This window comes from Herpailurus yagouaroundi, unplaced genomic scaffold (genome assembly GCF_014898765.1).
Source record: "Herpailurus yagouaroundi ecotype Mexico unplaced genomic scaffold, PumYag 210, whole genome shotgun sequence".
Taxonomy (NCBI): domain Eukaryota; kingdom Metazoa; phylum Chordata; class Mammalia; order Carnivora; family Felidae; genus Herpailurus; species Herpailurus yagouaroundi.
In genome coordinates, this window is record NW_024412441.1 from 18,979,742 (window position 1) to 18,998,702 (window position 18,961).

The 18,961-nt window shown below is 34.9% G+C and overlaps 1 protein-coding gene across 7 annotated transcripts in view; it reads right to left on the reverse strand.

The window, feature by feature from the left end:
* The window catches only part of TSGA10 (testis specific 10), a 160,882-nt gene that overhangs the window by 11,172 nt on the left and 130,749 nt on the right, over positions 1-18,961 (reverse strand). For 6 of the 7 annotated variants that reach the window (XM_040453996.1, XM_040453999.1, XM_040453997.1 and 3 more), the window contains 2 exons: positions 18,025-18,234; positions 586-788 (listed from right to left, as the gene is read on the reverse strand). In XM_040453996.1, coding sequence (XP_040309930.1) covers positions 586-788; positions 18,025-18,234 — 413 coding nt within the window. The remainder of the gene's footprint in view (positions 1-585; positions 789-18,024; positions 18,235-18,961) is intronic. The other variant, XR_005784263.1, reaches the window with a different exon arrangement.

An 18,961-nucleotide genomic window follows, 5' to 3' on the forward strand; every position in this document is an offset into this window, starting at 1 on the left:
TCTCTCTCTCTCTCTCTCTCTCTCTCTCTCTGCCCCTCTCCTGCTCACTCTCTGTCTCTCTCTCTCAAAAATAAATTTAAAAAAATTTTAAGCTAAAATCAGTACTCTAAGCAAGGTCTTCAGTATTATATGAATGTGGGAGTTCTTCCAAGTACCCAGTATATACTTACAGGTACATAAGGAAATACTATGTGACAAGTCTAAAGACTAGGTAACAATACCAGGTGGGTCTACAAATAGAAACATTCTTCTGGTTTCCTAAGTGCTTAATTTTTTTTCTAAGAACTTGTTATAATATTTCTACAAGGTAATATTTTAGGTCAGACATTCTACTGTATCCAAAGCTCTGTTGGAAATAATCAACAGAGATGGTTAAATTTAAATTTAGACGCATTTAGATAAATATATAATAGAAATGAATAATAAATCTTAGGCAAATCACAATGTTTCTGGTCCTCAGTTTAACCGATGGCAGAAGATGGGCACTAAATTGTCTAAATTCCAGCTTTAAAATTCGACTACCCTATAAAGTATAAAAATTATTTAAAATATGACTTTATGCTATTATGTTGCTAACCAACTCACATTTTACTTTCTGCCAAACAAAGGTGTTCTTTGAGAAGCTGAATTTCAGATTCTTTTTCTTGAAGCGCTATCTGAGACTGATATTCTTTGTCTCGATTGGCCACCAGCAAAGCTTCTAGATTCTGCATAGAGATTCTCTCATTTGTCATCTGACTCCTGAGGAGTTCTATTTCAGAGCGAGCAGAATCTAACTCATTCTCCATCTGTACAATAATAGGAAGATATCTATACTTATTCCCATTCATTTATTGAACTGATTATCAGAGACTCATAAAATTTCTGTATTAGGTTATAAATTCAAAACCCCTTTTAATTTCTTAATTAGAAATATCCTCCTTCTTACCAAATATACACACAGGATCACTTTCTCCAACTCCAATTTTTTTGATAGGATCAAAATTAATTTAAGTAAAGACTTATTAATAATCCCAAACTGCAAATAATTTCCATTTCCAGTGTTGATATTTCTTTATATAATTCTGCAAGATTGACATGGTGATATACATGACTACTGCTTTGTCCTGAGTTAGGTGAGTTACAAACACCTAACTACCTTATAGAATGTTATCGCATTTCATAGTTAAGGAAGATAAGGAATAACTGCACATTCTCTCTCTTGTATAAACCTGTGGAAAGCTTCATTTTATGAAGGTTATCTTGAGCCTCAAAAATGCTCTGTAAGCCAAATGTTTCTTCAAAAGAAGATCAGACATTGATTATGTAGAAAAAAAGTATTCCTTATCTCATAATACACATTACAATAAATTATACATGTATTTAAAAAGTTAAATATGCGGGGCGCCTGGGTGGCTCAGTCGGTTGAGCATCCGACTTCAGCTCAGGTCACGATCTCGCGGTCCATGAGTCTGAGCCCCGCATCGGGCTCTGGGCTGATGGCTCGGAGCCTGGAGCCTGCTTCCGATTCTGTGTCTCCCTCTCTCTCTGCCCCTCCCCCGTTCATGCTCTGTCTCTCTCTGTCTCAAAAATAAATAAACGTAAAAAAAAATTTTTTTTAAGTTAAATATGCAAAAGTAAAACTCTAAGAAAAAAGAATTTAATAAAAATGAAATTATTGGGGGAGGGGTGAGCAGGTAGGGAAGAACTGTCTAGACTAGATATAATTAAAAATGATGTATAGCCATATAAAAAATAAACATATTGATTATAAACCTAATGGAAATTTATAAGGAAACTGGAAAAATATACTGTTTGTATCGTGACAAATGGTAGCTATACTACAGGTGAGCACAGCATCAGTATACCCTTATTGAATCATTATGTTGTACACCTGAAACTAATGTAACATTGTGTCTCAACTATACTCAAGTTTTTAAAAAATTTTAAAAAGAAACTCAATAAATAAAATGGCTAATATCTTACTACTAAAAGGAACTCATACAAATTGATGAGAAATACGAACTAATGATATGAACAGATGATTTATAAAATAAAGCTCATTAGTAAACATGTGGGGAAAAAAAACTACCCTTACTAATATTCAAGTGAGTATAAATTGAAATAAGATGCTATTTCTAGTACAGGGTTTCTTAATCTTGACACTACTGACATTTTGGGGTGGATAATTATTCGGTGTAGGGAGATGCCTTATGCACTGTAGGATATTTAGCAGCATCCTTGGCCTCTACTTATTAGAGGCTGGTAGCATTCCCCCACCCCAGTTGTGACAATCAAAAATGTCTCCAGATATTGCTGAATGGCCACAGGGGAGCAAACTATCTCTCAGCTGAACCACCGTTCTAGTTTATCAAATTGGCAGATTTCTTAGTGTGTATTGGTTAACATTAAAATGGGCAATGGCATGGCACCTGGGTGGCTCAGTCGGTTGAGCGTCTGACTTTTGATTTCAGCCTGGGTCATTATCCCAGGGTCATGGGATTGAACCCTGCGTCGGGCTCTGCAGTGAGCATGGAGCCTGCTTGAGATTCTCTCCGCCCCCCCATCTTGTTCTCCCCTCTGGCCCTCTCCCCCACTCACGCATGCACTCTCTCTTTCTCTAAAAAGAAAAAAAAAATTTTTTAATGGGCAATGGCAAGTACATACACTTTGCTAGCAAGAATACAAAATGAAGCATGACTTTTTTTGCAGCAGCAGCAGCAGCTTTATTGGAATATAATTTACGTACCATACAACTCACCCATTTAAAAGGTACAATTCAAATAAATAAATAAAAGGTACAATTCAATTGGATTTTTTTTCAAGTTTTTATTTAAATTATAGTTAGTTAACATATAGCGTAATATTAGTTTCAGGAGTAGAATTTAGTGATTCATCACTTAAGTTAAACACCCAATGCTCATTACAAACAAGCGCCCTCCTTAAAACCCATCACCCATTTAGCCCATCCCCCACCCACCTCCCCTCCAGCAACCCTCAGTTTGTTTTCTATAGTTAAGAGTCCCTTATGGTTTGTTTCTCTCTCTCTCTCTCTTTTTTCTTTCCCCTATGTTCATCTGTTTTGTTTCTTAAGTTCCACATATGAGTGAAATTCTATGGTGTCTTTCTCTGATTTATTTTGGTTAGCATAATACACTCTAGCTCCATCCACATCATTGCAAATGGCAAGATTTCATTCTTTTTTATGGCTGAGTAATATCGATGCAGGAAAAAAGTATTGGACAAAGTGCAGCATCTGTTCTTGATAAAAAGCCTCAACAAAGTACAGAGAGGGAACATACCTCAACATCATAAAGGCCATATACAAAAGGCCCACAGGTAATACTATCCTCAATAGGGAAAAACTGAGAGCTTTTCCTATGTGGTCAGGAACAAGACAGAGATGTCCACTCTTACTATTGTTATTTAACACAGTACTTGAAGTTCTAGCATTGGCAATCAGACAACAAAAAGAAATAAAAGACATCCAAATTGGAAAGGAAGAAGTCAAACTTTCACTATTCACAGATGACAGGATGCTCTATATAGAAAATCCAAAAGACTCCTACAAAACTGCTAGAACTGATCCATGAATTCAGTAAATCATAGGATAAAAAATCAATGTACAGATATCAGTTGCATTTCTATACACCAATAATGAAGCAGCAGAGAGAGAAATCAAGGAACTGATCCCATTTACAACTGCACCAAAACCCATAAGATACTTAGGAATAAACCTAACCAAAGAGGTAAAAGATGAGTACGCTGAAAACTATAGAACACTCATGAAAGAAACTGAAGAAGACACAAAGAAATGAAAAATATTCCATGCTTGTGGATCATAAGAGAAATATTATCCAAATGTCTATACTACTGCCCAAAATCTACATAATCCCTATCAAAATAATACCAGAATTTTTCACACAGCTAGAACAAACCTAAAATGTGTATGGAACCACAAAGGACCTCGATTGCCAAAGCAATCTTGAAAAAGTAAAGCAAAGCTGGTGGTATCACAACTCTGGATTGCTATATTACAATCTGTATTACAAGCTATATTACAAAGCTGTAGTCATCAGGATGGTACAGCACTGGCACAAAAACAGACAGATCAATGGAACAAAATAGAAAACCCAGAAATGGACCCACAACTATATGGTCAACTAATTTTTGACAAAGTAGGAAATTATATCCAATGGAAAAAATAATTGTTTTTAATATATTAACAGAGTTGTGCAAACATGCCACATTCTCATACTCTAGTGTTACAACTGTTTCATCATCCCAAAATGAAGTTCAGTATCGATTAACAGTCACTCTGCACCCACCCCACCTGCTGCAGCACCATCCCTAGGCATTTCCCAATCTATTATCTGGCTCTATAATCTGTCTTCTTTTAGACATTTCAAATAAATGGAATAACATAATTTATATGTGGTCATTTGTGACTTGTTTCCTTTACCTAGCATAATGTTTTCAAGGATCATCCATGTTATAGCACGTATCCATATTTCATTGCTTTTATTGACAAATAACATTTGGTTGCATAGGTGTAGGAACATATAAGTTATTTACACCTTCTGGCTAGTATAAATAATGCTGCTAAGAACATTTGTTCTTAGTTTTAGAGTGGACCTCTATTTTCATTCCTCTTTGATACACAGGAGTAAAGTTTCTGGACTTTATGGTAATCCTATTTTTAACATTTTGAAGAACTGCCAAAATATTTTCCAAAGTGAACTTATATTTCCAATAGCAATGTCTGAATTTTGAATGCTCCAAATTCTTTACATCTTTGCCAATACCTGTTATTGTTTTTAAAATTATTTTACAGCCATTCTAGTGGTTGTGAAATGCTTTAGTTTGATTTGCATTTCTCCGTTAATGATATTATGCACTTTTTCATGTACTTATTGGCTATTTATGTCTCTTCTATAGAGAAATGTCTATTGAGATCTTTTGACAATTTTTTTAGTTAAGTTGTAAGAGTTCTTTATATTTTCTAGATATGATTCTCTTACATATATGCTTTATAATTTTTAACCAGTCTGTGCATTATATTTTTAATTTATTTGCAGCACAAAAGTTTTTATTTTGATAAAATTATTTTATTTTTTCTTGTGTTGCTTGTGATTTTGATGTGGATTACTTAACCAAAAGTCACAAAGGTTTACTTCTACTTCCTAATTAAGTTTTATAATTTTAGCTCTTACCTACAGGACTATAATCCATCTTATGGTATGTGATAGGAATCCAAGTTCATTCTTTTCCATGCAGATGTTCAGTTGTCCCAGTACCATTCACTGAAAAGACTATTCTTTCCCCATTAAATTGTACTGGCATCAATTTTTTGAAAATCATTTGGCCACAAATGTAAGAGTTTGTTTCTGGATTCTCAATTCTGTTCTACTGACTTATATGTCTTTTCTTATGCTAGTATTGCACTATCTTGATTACTGTAGTTTTGTAGTCAGTTTTGAAAATGGGAAGTGTTAGTTCTCTAATTTTGTTATTTTTCAAGATTGTTTTACTTGAACTTCCACATTAATTTTGTATCACCTTGTTAACTTCTACAAAGAAACAAGCTGGGATGCTGATAGGCATTGTATTAAATCTGGAGGTCACTTTAGGGTAGTATTACCTTTTTAACAGTGTTTAGTCTTCTAATCCATGAATATGGGATGTCTTTCCATTTATTTAGGTCCTCTTTAAATTTTTTTAGCAATGTTTTCTAGTTTTGTAAAGTATAAGTTTGGCACTACTTTTGTTAAATTTATTCCTAAGTACTTTATCTCCTCTTGATGCAATCCCATCTGATGGAATTGTTTTCATTTCATTTTTGGATTGTTCATTGCTAATATATCGAAATGTAATTGATTATTGTACACTGATCTTATATCCTGCAACCTTGATTAACTCATTTATTAATTTTAGGTTTTTAGCAGACTCCTTAGGATTTTTCATATCCAAGATCATGTCATCTATGAATAAAGATAGTTCTACTTCTTTACCAATCTGATGCCATTTATTTCTTTTTCTTGCCTAATTGCCCAGGTTAGCACCTCTAGTGCAGTGGTGAATTAGAAGGGGTGCAGACAGCATTCTTATCTTGCTACTGACAAGAAAAGGGGAAAGCATTCAGTCTTTCAACATTAAGTATGATATTAAGTCAGGGATTTTCACCAAAAACAAAATTCATCTTTAAGCATTGGAAGAATTTACAACTAAAGCTACCTGGGTCTAAACGTTTCTTTATGGATGTTTTGAAATCACTAACTCAATTTAATTACTTGTTATAGATATATTTAGATTTTCTATTTTTTCTTAACAGTTTCAGTACTTTCTGTCTTTCTGGGAATTTACATTGATTTCGCCTAAATTATGTAATTTTTGGCATTTAGTTGCTCATAATATTCCCTTATAATCCTTTTATTTTCTGTATGATTGGTAGTGATGTCCCCCTTTCATCCCTAGTTTTAGTAATTTGACTTCTCTCTCTCTCACACACACACACTTACTCATTCTAACTAAAGTTTTATCAATTTTGTTGATATTGTGAAAGAACAACCTTTTGTGTTTTTTTGATGTTTTCTACTGTTTCCCATCTTGTTTTCTATTAATTCATGCTCTAATCTTCATAATTTCTTTCATTCCACTTCCTTTAGATTTAGTTTGCTTCTCTTTTTCCAGCTTAGATTAGTGATTTGAGATCTTTCTTTTTTAAAAACATATAGACATAAATTATAAAGCTATAATTTCCCTGTAAGTATTGCTTGAATTGGCATCTTGTAAATTTGGGCACATTTTTTCATTTTCATTAATCTAATTTTCTTTATTCTTTGTGATTTCTTCTTTGAGTTACTGATATTGGGGAGTGCGTTGTTCAATTTCCATTTACTTGTGAATTTCCCAAATTTCCTTCTTTTATTGATTCCTAATAATTGCATTCTGGTGGGAGAATATGATTTGAATCCTTTTAAATTTATTGAGGCTTGTTTTATGGCCTAACATTTGGACTATCCTAGAGGATCATTCATGTAGTTGAGAAAACCGTGTATTCTACTGTTGTTAACATAGATATGTTAACTCTAGTTTGATTTTAGTTTTGTTGGAGTCTTCTATTTCCTTGTTGATGTTCTGTCTAGTTGCTCTCTTCCTTACTGAGAGTGCTGTATTGACATTTCCAACTATTATTGTTGAACCGTTTACTTCCAGATAAATACAGAAATATTATTACTATATAGCTCTATTTCCTCCTCCCCTCTTTAGTGCTATTAGAATTTTACATGTTACATCTATATGAAATAAGTCCCATAATATATTGTTGTAATTACTTTTTAATTAATATATCTTTAAAATAAGTTGATAGAATAAAAGAGAGCAAGTATATAATAGTCAAATTTAACAGATAAAGGATTCAAAGCAGCTATTCTAAATATTTTAGTTCAAATAACTATAAATATTTTAATATATAAGTAAATATTTTAGTTCAAAGAACTAAAGGAAACCATGTTTAAAGAAGTAAAGGAATGTATGATGACAATGTCTCATCAATAGAGAATAATAATAAGGATATAGAAATTATAAACGGTTCTCAAAGGCAGTTTCTTTTACTTGCTTTATTTACCTGTGGATGAGTCACACTTTCCTGTTTCTTTGAAAATCAAATTGTTGTTGAAAATTGGACATTTAAGATACCATATTGTAACAACTCGGAATACTCCTGAATACTCTGAATACTCAGGAATACTCCTCCCCACCTCAGGGCTTATTGTGGTCTGTACTTCCTCCTGCCCTCCCACCCTCCCTCCTCTGGACAGTTTCCATGAAGTATATTTTCCTTGCAGTGTACAGCTTCTGATGTTGCTTCTCAAGGTATGTGCACAATCACTCTGATTCATTTACCATCAGCATGTTCATAGTCTCTCTAAACCATTCTCTTGGGATGACAGTGGATTTAGCCAGCCTACCTTTCTCTGTCCCTGATCTTGTATTAAGTTTCTAGCTGGCCTGTCTCTACTGGTATCATCTAAATATTAGCCTCTATTAATTGCTAGCTGACCAGTCTACTGATTTTGACAATGGCCTAGGGGTACAAATTGCTTTACAGTCTGATGCAATTAAATTTGGATCCCTTCCAGGGCAGTTTTGGGTAAGTCTTTAAGGCTTGCTCTGACTCCAGGAGAGGTCCTTTTAGCTATCACTTTCCATGGTTCTTTATTAAACTTCTAAGTAGCCTATTGTTTTGCTTCTTGTTTTCATGAAGTTACTAGTTCCTTCAAAAACTTTCATTTCATGACTAACTGCTGAAATCCTTAGGATGAACCGGATAATGCAACAGCTGCCCTCCTGGGTTCAGGTGTTGCTCGTTCATGGAATCCATGCCTGAATCGGGTGGTATACAACTTTTACATGACTCACTGGACTGGTCCCAGTGGTACTTCAACTTTTAGCCTTTACACCACAGCTATACTTTCTCTTCTACTTGGCAGGATAGCCACCTTTGCCACATCAACTTCTAAAAGTGGTAGGCCTTAGAGTCACAGCAGCAGCACAAGTACATCTTCTTGCCATGCTTTTCAAATGATGACTGACATTCCCTTCATCATCTCACTTCTGTGGTGGAGACCAAAGAGAAAGCACTTCTGCTTCATAATATTCAGAAACTTCTGCCCAGCAGAGAACCACTAGTTTCTTCTTAACTGTGTATCATCACTTTTTGAAATCTCTCTGGCTATATATGCTCAAATTCCCACTTCTAGAAATACATCTTAAGAATAAAATGCAAAATGTGACAAAAGTTTTATGCAACAAAATAATTACAAGGTTGTTTTATATACAAATTAAAAATCTGAAATTTTTTATTGCCCAGCAATAGGGAAGTAGTGAAAAGTAGAATAGTCAATTGTAATATGCTACTATTGCAAATATGTAAAACAACATAAAAATCTGGCTAGGAAAAGAAAAGGGCTAAAAGGAAATAAAACAAAACAATTATTATAGGAGAATGGTTCTGAAATCCACCGTAACCTAAGATGATGATAACACTTTTAAAAATCTTTTGTTTCATTAAAAATTAAATGAGATTCTCCAAAGACTTCTCATATTATTCTGAAGGAAATCATCCATAACACAACTATTAATTAAAGAACATTAAAGGAAGGGTATTTGGAATTCCTGTTCTTAACACTCCTCTTGAGAAGAGTTAGATAAGAGAAAGATATACTATATTTATTTGGAAAATAGAAAACTACAACCTAGGTGAATTGGTATGGTATATATATCTTAGTTTTGTGGAACATCTTCAAAAAGATGCGACCACCAATTCACCTATTAACTAGACCTAGACACTCAAAAGCTCTTTACTCCCTCCCCTGTCCTTGAAATGTGGGTTCCACTTGCCTCCCCCACTCCCAGAGGCTGCTCCAAGGACATAGCCTTGAGATAGTAATATATGATATTGAAAACACCTACACAGTATACATGACTGAGCCGACTTTGGGATGCTTTATAAGGTTTTATGTATTGGTGGGTGAATGCAAGGATCCATTCATCTTGCTGCTGCCCAAGACAAACTTCATACATAAGTTCCTTTTGCAAATAAAACTGCCACCTCCCAACCTGGAGTGGTCTGCCTCAATTTTTGGCCTCTTCCTGCCCTCTTGAGTACAGGGACTAATTTCAAATTACACCTCGGAAGCTCCCAGGAGGGTTATGAACTAACACTCAATAAATACATATTTTTTAAAACAAAGAAAACCGGGGCACCTGGGCACCGGGGCTGACTTTGGCTCAGGTCATGATCTCACAGTCCATGAGTTCGAGCCCCATGTCGGGCTCTGTGCTGACAGCTCAGAGCCTGGAGCTTGCTTCAGATTCTGTGTCTCCCTCTCTCTCTGCCCCTCCCCAATTCACACACTGTCTCTCTCTCTCTCTCAAAAAATAAACATTAAAAAATTTTTTTAAAAACAAAGCAAAGAAAACTAAGACTATAAAAGATTCTAAAATTCCTAATTCTAGTGCTTTAAATAATTTCCATTGGAGAATGAAGAAGGAGATATAGATCTTTTTCCTTTAACCTCTCCTTTCTCATTTAAAATTATCTGAGTGATTACAGGAATGCAAGCCTGGTTCAGAGTTCAAAAATCAATTAACATAACCAAACATAACAGGCTAAAGAAAAAAAAATCACACGAGTATATTAATTGATGCAGAAAAAGCAATTGACAAAAATTCAATACTCATTCATAATAAAAGTTCTCAGAAATATAGGAAGAAAGAAACTTCCCCAACTTGATAAAAAGCATCTACAAAATTGTACAGATAACAGTTTTACTTAATGGTAAAAGACTGACTGCTTTTCCCCTAAGATTGGAAGAAAGGACTTTCACCACTCTTCTTCAACATAGAACTAAACCACTGTAAAAAGGCAAGAAAAGGGATAAAAACTGAACATGAAGAAATAAAATCCCCATTTTCAGATAACATGCTTGTCTACATAAAAAATTTTGGGGCGCCTGGGTGGCGCAGTCGGTTGGGCGTCCGACTTCAGCCAGGTCACGATCTCCCAGTCCGGGAGTTCGAGCCCCGCGTCAGGCTCTGGGCTGATGGCTCGGAGCCTGGAGCCTGTTTCCGATTCTGTGTCTCCCTCTCTCTGCCCCTCCCCCGTTCATGCTCTGTCTCTCTCTGTCCCAGAAATAAATAAACGTTGAAAAAAAAATTAAAAAAAAAATTTTAAGGAATCTACAGAAAAATTCCTAGATCCCGGAAGTGAGTTCAGCAAGGTCAGAGAATGTAAGATAAATATTCAAAACTCAATACTTCTATATACTTGTAATAAGCATATTGACAGCAAAATTAAAACTACAGTACCATTTACAGTAGCTCAAAAAAAGGGAAAATTTTTTGTGCTCTGTATTTGTAAATCTGACAAAACAGGTACAGAACTTACATGCTGTAAACTATGCACAGCTAATAAAAGAAATCAAAGAAGATCTAAATAAGATATACCATGTTCATCAATTCGAAGCCTCAACCTAGTAAGGATGTCAGTTCTTCCCAGGGTTAATGTGATTCCTATCAAAACCCCAGCAAGATTTTTTTTTTTTTTTTGCGAAAATAGACTATTCTAAAATTTATATGGAAAGGCAAGGAGATGAGAATAGTTAAGACAATTTTGAAAAAGCAGAATAAAGTGGATAAAATCAGTCTACCTGAGCTAAAGACTTATTATATAGCTACAGTAACCAAAACTGTGTGGTATTGGGTCAGACAGATATATAGACAAATGCAAAAGCATAGAAAACCAAGAAATATACCCACTCATATACATCCAAATGATTTTTCACAAATGTAAAAAAATCCATTTAATGGAGGATGAAATTCTTTTTCAACAAAATTACCAAAACAATTGGACACCCATAGGCAAAAAATGAACCTTGATGAAAACCTCACACCTTACGCAGCAATTGACTCAAAATGGATCATGACATTAAATGTGAAACATAAAACTATCACATTTTTAGAATAAATCCTAGGAAAAATCTTTGGGATTGAGAGCTTTGCAAAGTATTTTTACACTTAAAACCAAAAACACAATTCATAAAGGGAAAATTGATAAACTCCACATCATCAAAACTTAAACTTTCGCTCTGAGAAAGACACTGATAAGAAGATGAAAACTTCTCACACTATGTGAGAAAATATTTGCAAACCACACATCTGATAACGGACCAGTATCTAAAATATATAAAGAACTCCTAATATTCAGCATTTAAAAAGCAAACAATCCAATGATACAAAAGAGATGTTTCACCAAAGAAGATATATAAAGACAAATAATCATATAAAAGTATGTTCCACTTCATTAATTTAGGGAAGTGCAATTAGACCATAATACACATACAATATACACATATCAGAATGGTTAAAATAAAAAAAATGACACCACCAAATGCTGACAAAGATGTGGAAAACTGATCCCTCACACATTGTTGGTGGGAATGCAAAATGGTAAACAGTTTGGCACTTTCTTAAAAAATGAATCATACAACTACCATATGATCTAAAAACTGCATTCCTGGGCATTTACAGAAAAATGAAGACTTAGTTTCACACAAAAACATCAAGACAATGTTTACAATTGTTTTATTTGTAAGATCCAAAAACTGGAAATAGCCCAGGTGTTATTCAATGGATAATCAAACAAACTGTGTTACACCCATAGCATGGAATACTGCTTAGCAATGAAAAGGAATGAACTACTAGTATATACAACAACCTAGATAAATCTTCAGAGAATCATGCTGAGTGAAAAAATCCAATCCCAAAAGGTTACATACCATATGATTCTATTCATATAACATTCTTGAAGTGACAAAATTATAGAAATGGAGACTAGATTAGTGGTTGCTATGAGTTAAGGAGGGGCTGGGGATAGGAGGGAAGTAGACAGGGTTACAAAAGGGCAACATGATGGATCCTGTGATGGAAATGTTCTATACTCTGCCTGATTCAATGTCAACATCCTGGTTGTGATATTATACAATAGTTTTTCAAGAGGTTACCATTGGGGAGACCAGGTAAAGGATACTTTGTGTTATTTCTTACAATTGCATGTGAATCTATAATACCTCAAAATAAAATTTTAGTTTAGACAAAATTATTTGAGTGTCCCCTATATGCATAGTACAGCTAAAGAAATACAAAGATAAATAAGATGGCTCTAACACTTGAAATTACAGTTTATTATGTAATGTATAAACACATATATGTAAATAACTAAATTTCAAGGCAAAAAATTCTTAAATATTTTTTAATGTTCATTTATTTTTGAGAGAGAGACAGAGCATGAGTGGGGAGGAGAAAAGAGAGAGGGAGACACAGAATCAGAATCAGGCTCCAGGCTCTGAGATGTCAGCACAGAGCCCAACGTGGGGCTCAAACTCTCAAACTGCAAGATCATGACCCGAGCTGAAGTCGGATGCTTAACCGACTGAGCCACCCAGGCAACACAAGAGAAAAAAAATTTTAATTTTAGTTAGCTAACATAGTGTGCAATAGTGGTTTCAGGAGTAGAATTCACTGATGTGTCACTTACATTCAACACCCAGTGCTCATCACAAGTGCCCTCCTTAATACTCATCATCACCTATCTAACCCATCTTCTACCTGCCTCCCTCCATGAATCCTCAATTTGTTCTCTTATTTTGTTCTCTGTGGTTTGTTTCCCTCTCTCTCCCCCTCCACCCTTCCCATACATGCATCTGTTTCATTTCATAATTCCACACAAGTGATATTATATAGTATTTGTCTTTCTCTGATTGACTTATTTCCCCCTAGCATAATACATTCTGGCTTCATCCATGTCATTCCAAATGGTAAGATTTCATTCCTTTTGATGGCTAAGTAGTATTCCATTGTGTATATATACCACATCTTCTTTATCCATTCATCAGTTGATGGACATTTGGGCTGTCTCCATAGTTTGGCTATTGTTGCGATGCTGCTATAAATATTGGGGTGCATGTACCCCTTCTAATCTGTATTATTTTTCCTTTGGGTAAATACCTAACAGGGCAATTGCTGGATCATATGGTGGCTCCATTTTTAGTTTTTTGAGGAAATCCATAATGTTCTCCAGAGTGGCTGCACCAGTTTGCATTCCCACCAACGGTACAAGACGATTCCCCTTTTTCCACATCCTCACTAACACCTGTTGTTTCTTGTGTTGTTAATTTTAGTCATTTTGAAAGGAGTGAGGTGGTATCTCAACATAATTTTGATTTGTACTTCCCTGATGATGAGTGATGGTGAGCATCTTTTTGTGCATCTGTTAGCCATCTGGATGTCTTCTTTGAAAAGTGTCTGTTCATATCTTCTGCACATTTCTTAACAGGGTTGCTTGTTTCTTAAGTGTTGAGTTTGATAAGTTCCTTATAGATTTTGGTTACATGTCAGGAGTATTTTAAAATGCAGTTAGGGGGCACCTGGGTGGCTCAGTGGGTTAAGCGTTGGACTCTTGATTTCGGCTCGGGTCATGATCACAAGTTTGAGCCCTGTGCTGTCAGCATGGAGCCTGCTTGGGATTTTCTCTCTCCCTCTCTCTCTGCCCCTCCCCTGCTAGTGTGCACCCTCTCTTTTTCTCTCAAATAAATAAATAAACATTAAAAAAAATACTGTTAGACTTAGCCTGGCCACTTTGCATCCATTAAGATAGCTATTATCATAAACAGAAAAAACAAAACTAAAACATAATCAGTGTTGGCAAGGATGTAGAGAAACCAGAACCCAAGTGCACTGTTGGTGGGAATGTAAAATGGTACAGTCACTGTAGAAAAAAGAACAAAATTTCCTCAAAAAAATTAAAAATAGAATTGCCATAAGATCCAGAAATCCAGTTTTTGATATAAATACAAAAGAACTAAAAGAAAGGCCTTGAAGAGATATTTGTACACTCATGGGCAAAGCAGCATTATTCACAATAACTAAAACATGGAAGCCATGCAAGAGTCTACTGGATGATGAATGGATAAGCAAAATGTAGTATATTCATACAATGGAATATTATTCAGCCTTAAAATGGAAATAAATCCTGTAATATGCTACAACATTGATGCACCTTGAGGACATTATGCTAAGTGAAATAAGCCAGTCACAAAAAGACAAATACTATATGAATCCACTTATATGAGGCCCTTTGAGTAGTAAAAATCATAAAGAGAGAAAGTATAATGATGGTTGCCAGGGGCTTGGGAAAGGGGTGAATAAGAGGTTATTATTTAATAGGTATAGAGTTTCAGATTTACAAGATGAAAAGATATGGGCATGGACAGTGGTGAAGGCTGCACAACAATATGAATGTATTTAATACCACTGAACTGTACACTTAAAAATGGTTAAGACAGAAAAGGTTATGTGTATTTTAACAAAATAAAAGAAAAAATAGAAAAAACTATGAGAAGAGTAAAGAAGCTACAAAACTTGAAGTAACCATCCTCAAAATGTTTAAAAATTAATATAAACCACTTTCAACTTTATATACTGTTGTACCTCTAAGGGTAATGATTTTAAAGCTTAAAGAAAATTATTGGACTATATACTACTTAGTCATGATGTATTACCATTTTAAGAAACTTTGGGATAATATTTTCTGGTATTTCATCTTAATATTGTTTCAGTTGTAACGACATGTGTTAGTTTCCCAATTTGAAAACAGCAAGTAAAAAATATTTTTAAAGAAAAACTTAAGGACATATCATTTGAATTTTTACAGGGAGAATCTATTCATGAGTTACTTTCATCATTAAAAAATTCTTGCTGAGGGGTGCCTGGGTGGCTCAGTCAGTTAAAAATCTTGACTTCAGCTCAGGTCATGATCTTGCGGTTCATGGGTTTAAGCCCGTGTCAGGCTCTGTGCTGACAGCTAAGAGCCTGGAGTCTGCTTTGGATTCTGTGTCTCCCTCTCTCTTTGCCCCTACTCCGCTCACATTCTGTCTCTCTCTGTCTCTCAAAAATGAATAAACATTAAAAAAAATTGTTTTTAAAGTTCTTGGTGAAATATTAAAGGAAGAGTTAGAAAATTCTTGCATATACCACTTAGTTAATAAAATATTAACAGTGCATTCTTTTTTTACATTTTTTTACATTTATTTATTTTTGAGAAACAGTGAGACAAAGCGTTAATAAAATATTAACAGTGCATTCTTTTTTTACATTTATTTATTTTTGAGAAACAGAGTGAGACAAAGTGTGAGCGGCGGAGGGGAAGAGAGAGAAGGAGACACAGAATCCGAAGCAGGCTCCAGGCTCTGAGCAGGTGGTCAGCACAGAGCCTGACGTGGGGCTCAAACCCACGAACTATGAGATCATGACCTGAGCTGAAATCTAATGCTCAACTGACTGAGCCACCAGGTGCCCCAACAGTGGATTCTTAGAGAAACCAACAGACTCATGATTCTCAAATCCATCATATCCTCTTCACAAACAGTAGATTAGAAAAATTTAAAAATGGGAACTGTAAAGATGACCACAATTTGTCAACTTTTTAAAAGTTTTTATTTAAATTCCAGTTAGTTAACATACAATGTAATATCAGTTTCAGGTGTATGATATAGCGATTCAACACTTCTGTACAACACTTGGTGTTCATCAAAACAAGTGGACTCCTTAATCCCAATCACCTATTTAACCACCCCCCCCCCCATCCACCTCTTCTCTGGTAACCATCAGTTTGTTCTCTGTAGTTAAGAGTATGTTTCTTGGTTTCTCTCTTTTTTTCCATTTGCTTATCTGTTTCTTAAATTCCACATGTAAGTGAAATAATACGGTATTTGTCTTTTACTTACTGACTTATTTCACTTAGTACAATACTCTCTAGCTCCATCCATGTCACTGCAAATGGCAAAATTTCATTCTTCTTTATGACTGAGTAATATTCCATTGTGTAAATATACCACATCTTCTTTATCCATTCATCAGTCAGTGGACACTTGGGCTGTTTCCAAAACTTGGTTATTGTAGATAATGCTGCTATAAACATCAGGATACATGTATCCTTTTGAATTAGTACTTTTGTATTCTTTGGGTAAATTCAATTACATTATACAACTTGTATACATATCCCCTTAGGATCAGGGCTCCAACTATCTCTCCAGATACATCTCCAGCCACATTGACCTGTGAATGCCACAATGGCCACTGCAAATCATTTACTATTCACTCAAGAATTCATTTATTTTTTTTAATTTATTTATTTTGAGAGAGACAGAGACAGTGCAAGTGGGGGAAGTGCAGAGATAGAGGGAGAGGGAGAAAGAATCCCAAGCAGGCTTCACACTGTCAGCACAGAGCCCAATGTGGGGCTCAAATCCACAAAGCCGTAAGATGATGACCTGAGCTGAAATCAAGAGTCAGACACTTAACCAACTGAGCAACCCAGGTGCCCCAAGAATTCATTTATAACTCCATACTGTTGTCTATGTTGCTGCTTCCTCTGAATGGGTGCTTTACTCCTTCTGAGCTCAGTAGTACATCCTTGTGAACTCCTCCCTGACACCCGTAGGCCAATTAGGAATTCCCTTTCTAAAACCCTGAATATTTTTTACTAGTATAACATTCACACAAATAATTTGCATATCAATACTGGGAGGTCCTCGGGAGAAAAGGCCTATGTCTCTTTTTCTATTCTTTTTTCTTCCTTTTCCTTCTCTTCCTCTTCTTCTTCCTCCTCCTCCTCCTCTTCCTCCTCCTCCTCCTCTTCTTCTTCTTCTTTTGAGTATGTGTTATATTAGTTTCAGGAGTACAACATAGTGGTTCAATAACTCTGTATGTTAGGCTATGCTCACCACAAGTGCAGTTACCGTCTATCATCATGAATAATATTACAATACCATTGAATGTATTCCCTATGCTATACCTTTTATCCACATGACTTACTAATCCATAACTGGAAGCCTGTATCTCCTACTTTCCTTCACCCATTTTGCCTATCACCCCACTCCTCCCCTCTGGCAACCATCATTTTGTTCTCTGTATTTATGGGTCAGATTATTCATTTGTTTTGTTTTATAGATTCCACATATAAGTGAAATCATATTGTATCTGTCTTTCTCTGTCTGGTGTATTTCACTTAGCATAATATCCTCTAGATCCATTCATGTTTTGAACCTTTATTCATGGTGGCAAACACAATGTCAGCAGATACAATTGACTGAATTATAGCTTAAAATAAATTTAGCTTAAAAGAATACAATTAGTTGAGTAAATCCCAACCTCATAGTTCTTTGCTGATTTCTATGTCAGTGTGTTTTATAATTCTTCTGGCTAAAAGTAAATGCATGCTCAAGGGAAAAGTTTCTGTTACTTCATGAATTGTTGGAACACAGCTGTGTTAGAAATTTATCTCTTGGACTTTAGAAATAAAATCTAAATTTAATAGACATGGCTTGATGTAATATTTTATAAAAACAATTTGTTTTTCTAAGATTATAGTAATTTTATAGTAGCAATAATATTAAAAGAACCACTTAAAAGTGTATTACATACCATTTCTATTTCTTGATCTTTAGCAACCAGCTGTCGATTAAGAAGTTCTTTGCTTGAGTCAAGTTTAATACAAAGTTCCCTTGTGGAAGATAAATCTGCAAGGGCAGACACTTTTTCAAACTGAACCTTCTGAAGTTCCTCTTCCATCTTTACAACAGACTTGTGTAAGGTAGAAATCTGGGACTTGTAAGACCTTTCTGCATTTAAGTGCTGCAAGGACAAAATTATTATATATATATATATATATATATATATATATATATATATATATATATGTATATATATACACACACACATATATTATATATGTGTGTGTGTGTGTGTATATATACATATATACACACATATATACATATATTTTTTAACTTGAAAAAAAACAACAATATGGAAGACAAAATGAGGGAGATCTTTTGATAGTACACTTAGATTATAAGGAACTTTACACAATATAGGTGATAATAGTACATACAAATACCCTGGGAAAGATAAATACAGCTTTCAAATGTCTATACATAAAATCCATGAGGTAAGGTGGTCAAATGGTCATTATTTTTAATGTGTTTAGAAAACAAGTTTTCCCACTTAAAAGTCTCAACTCCAAAGCTAGTTGCAACACATATACGTTTGGTCTGTAGTTCTATTCTTGCCACAGTTTCAATTATTCTATAAGATAAATATTATTGTTGTTAAAGACAAAACTTTAGGGGCGCCTGGGTGGCTCAGTCGGTTAAGCGTCCAACTTTGGCGCAGGTCATGATCTCACAGTTCATGAGTTCGAGCCCCGCGTCAGGCTCTGTGCTGACAGCTCAGAGCCTGGAGCCTGCTTCACATTCTGTGTCTCCCTCTCTCTCTGCCCCTTCCCTGCTCATGCTCTGTCTCTCTCTGTCTCAAAAATAAAATAAAATAAAATAAAATAAAATAAAATAAAATAAAATAA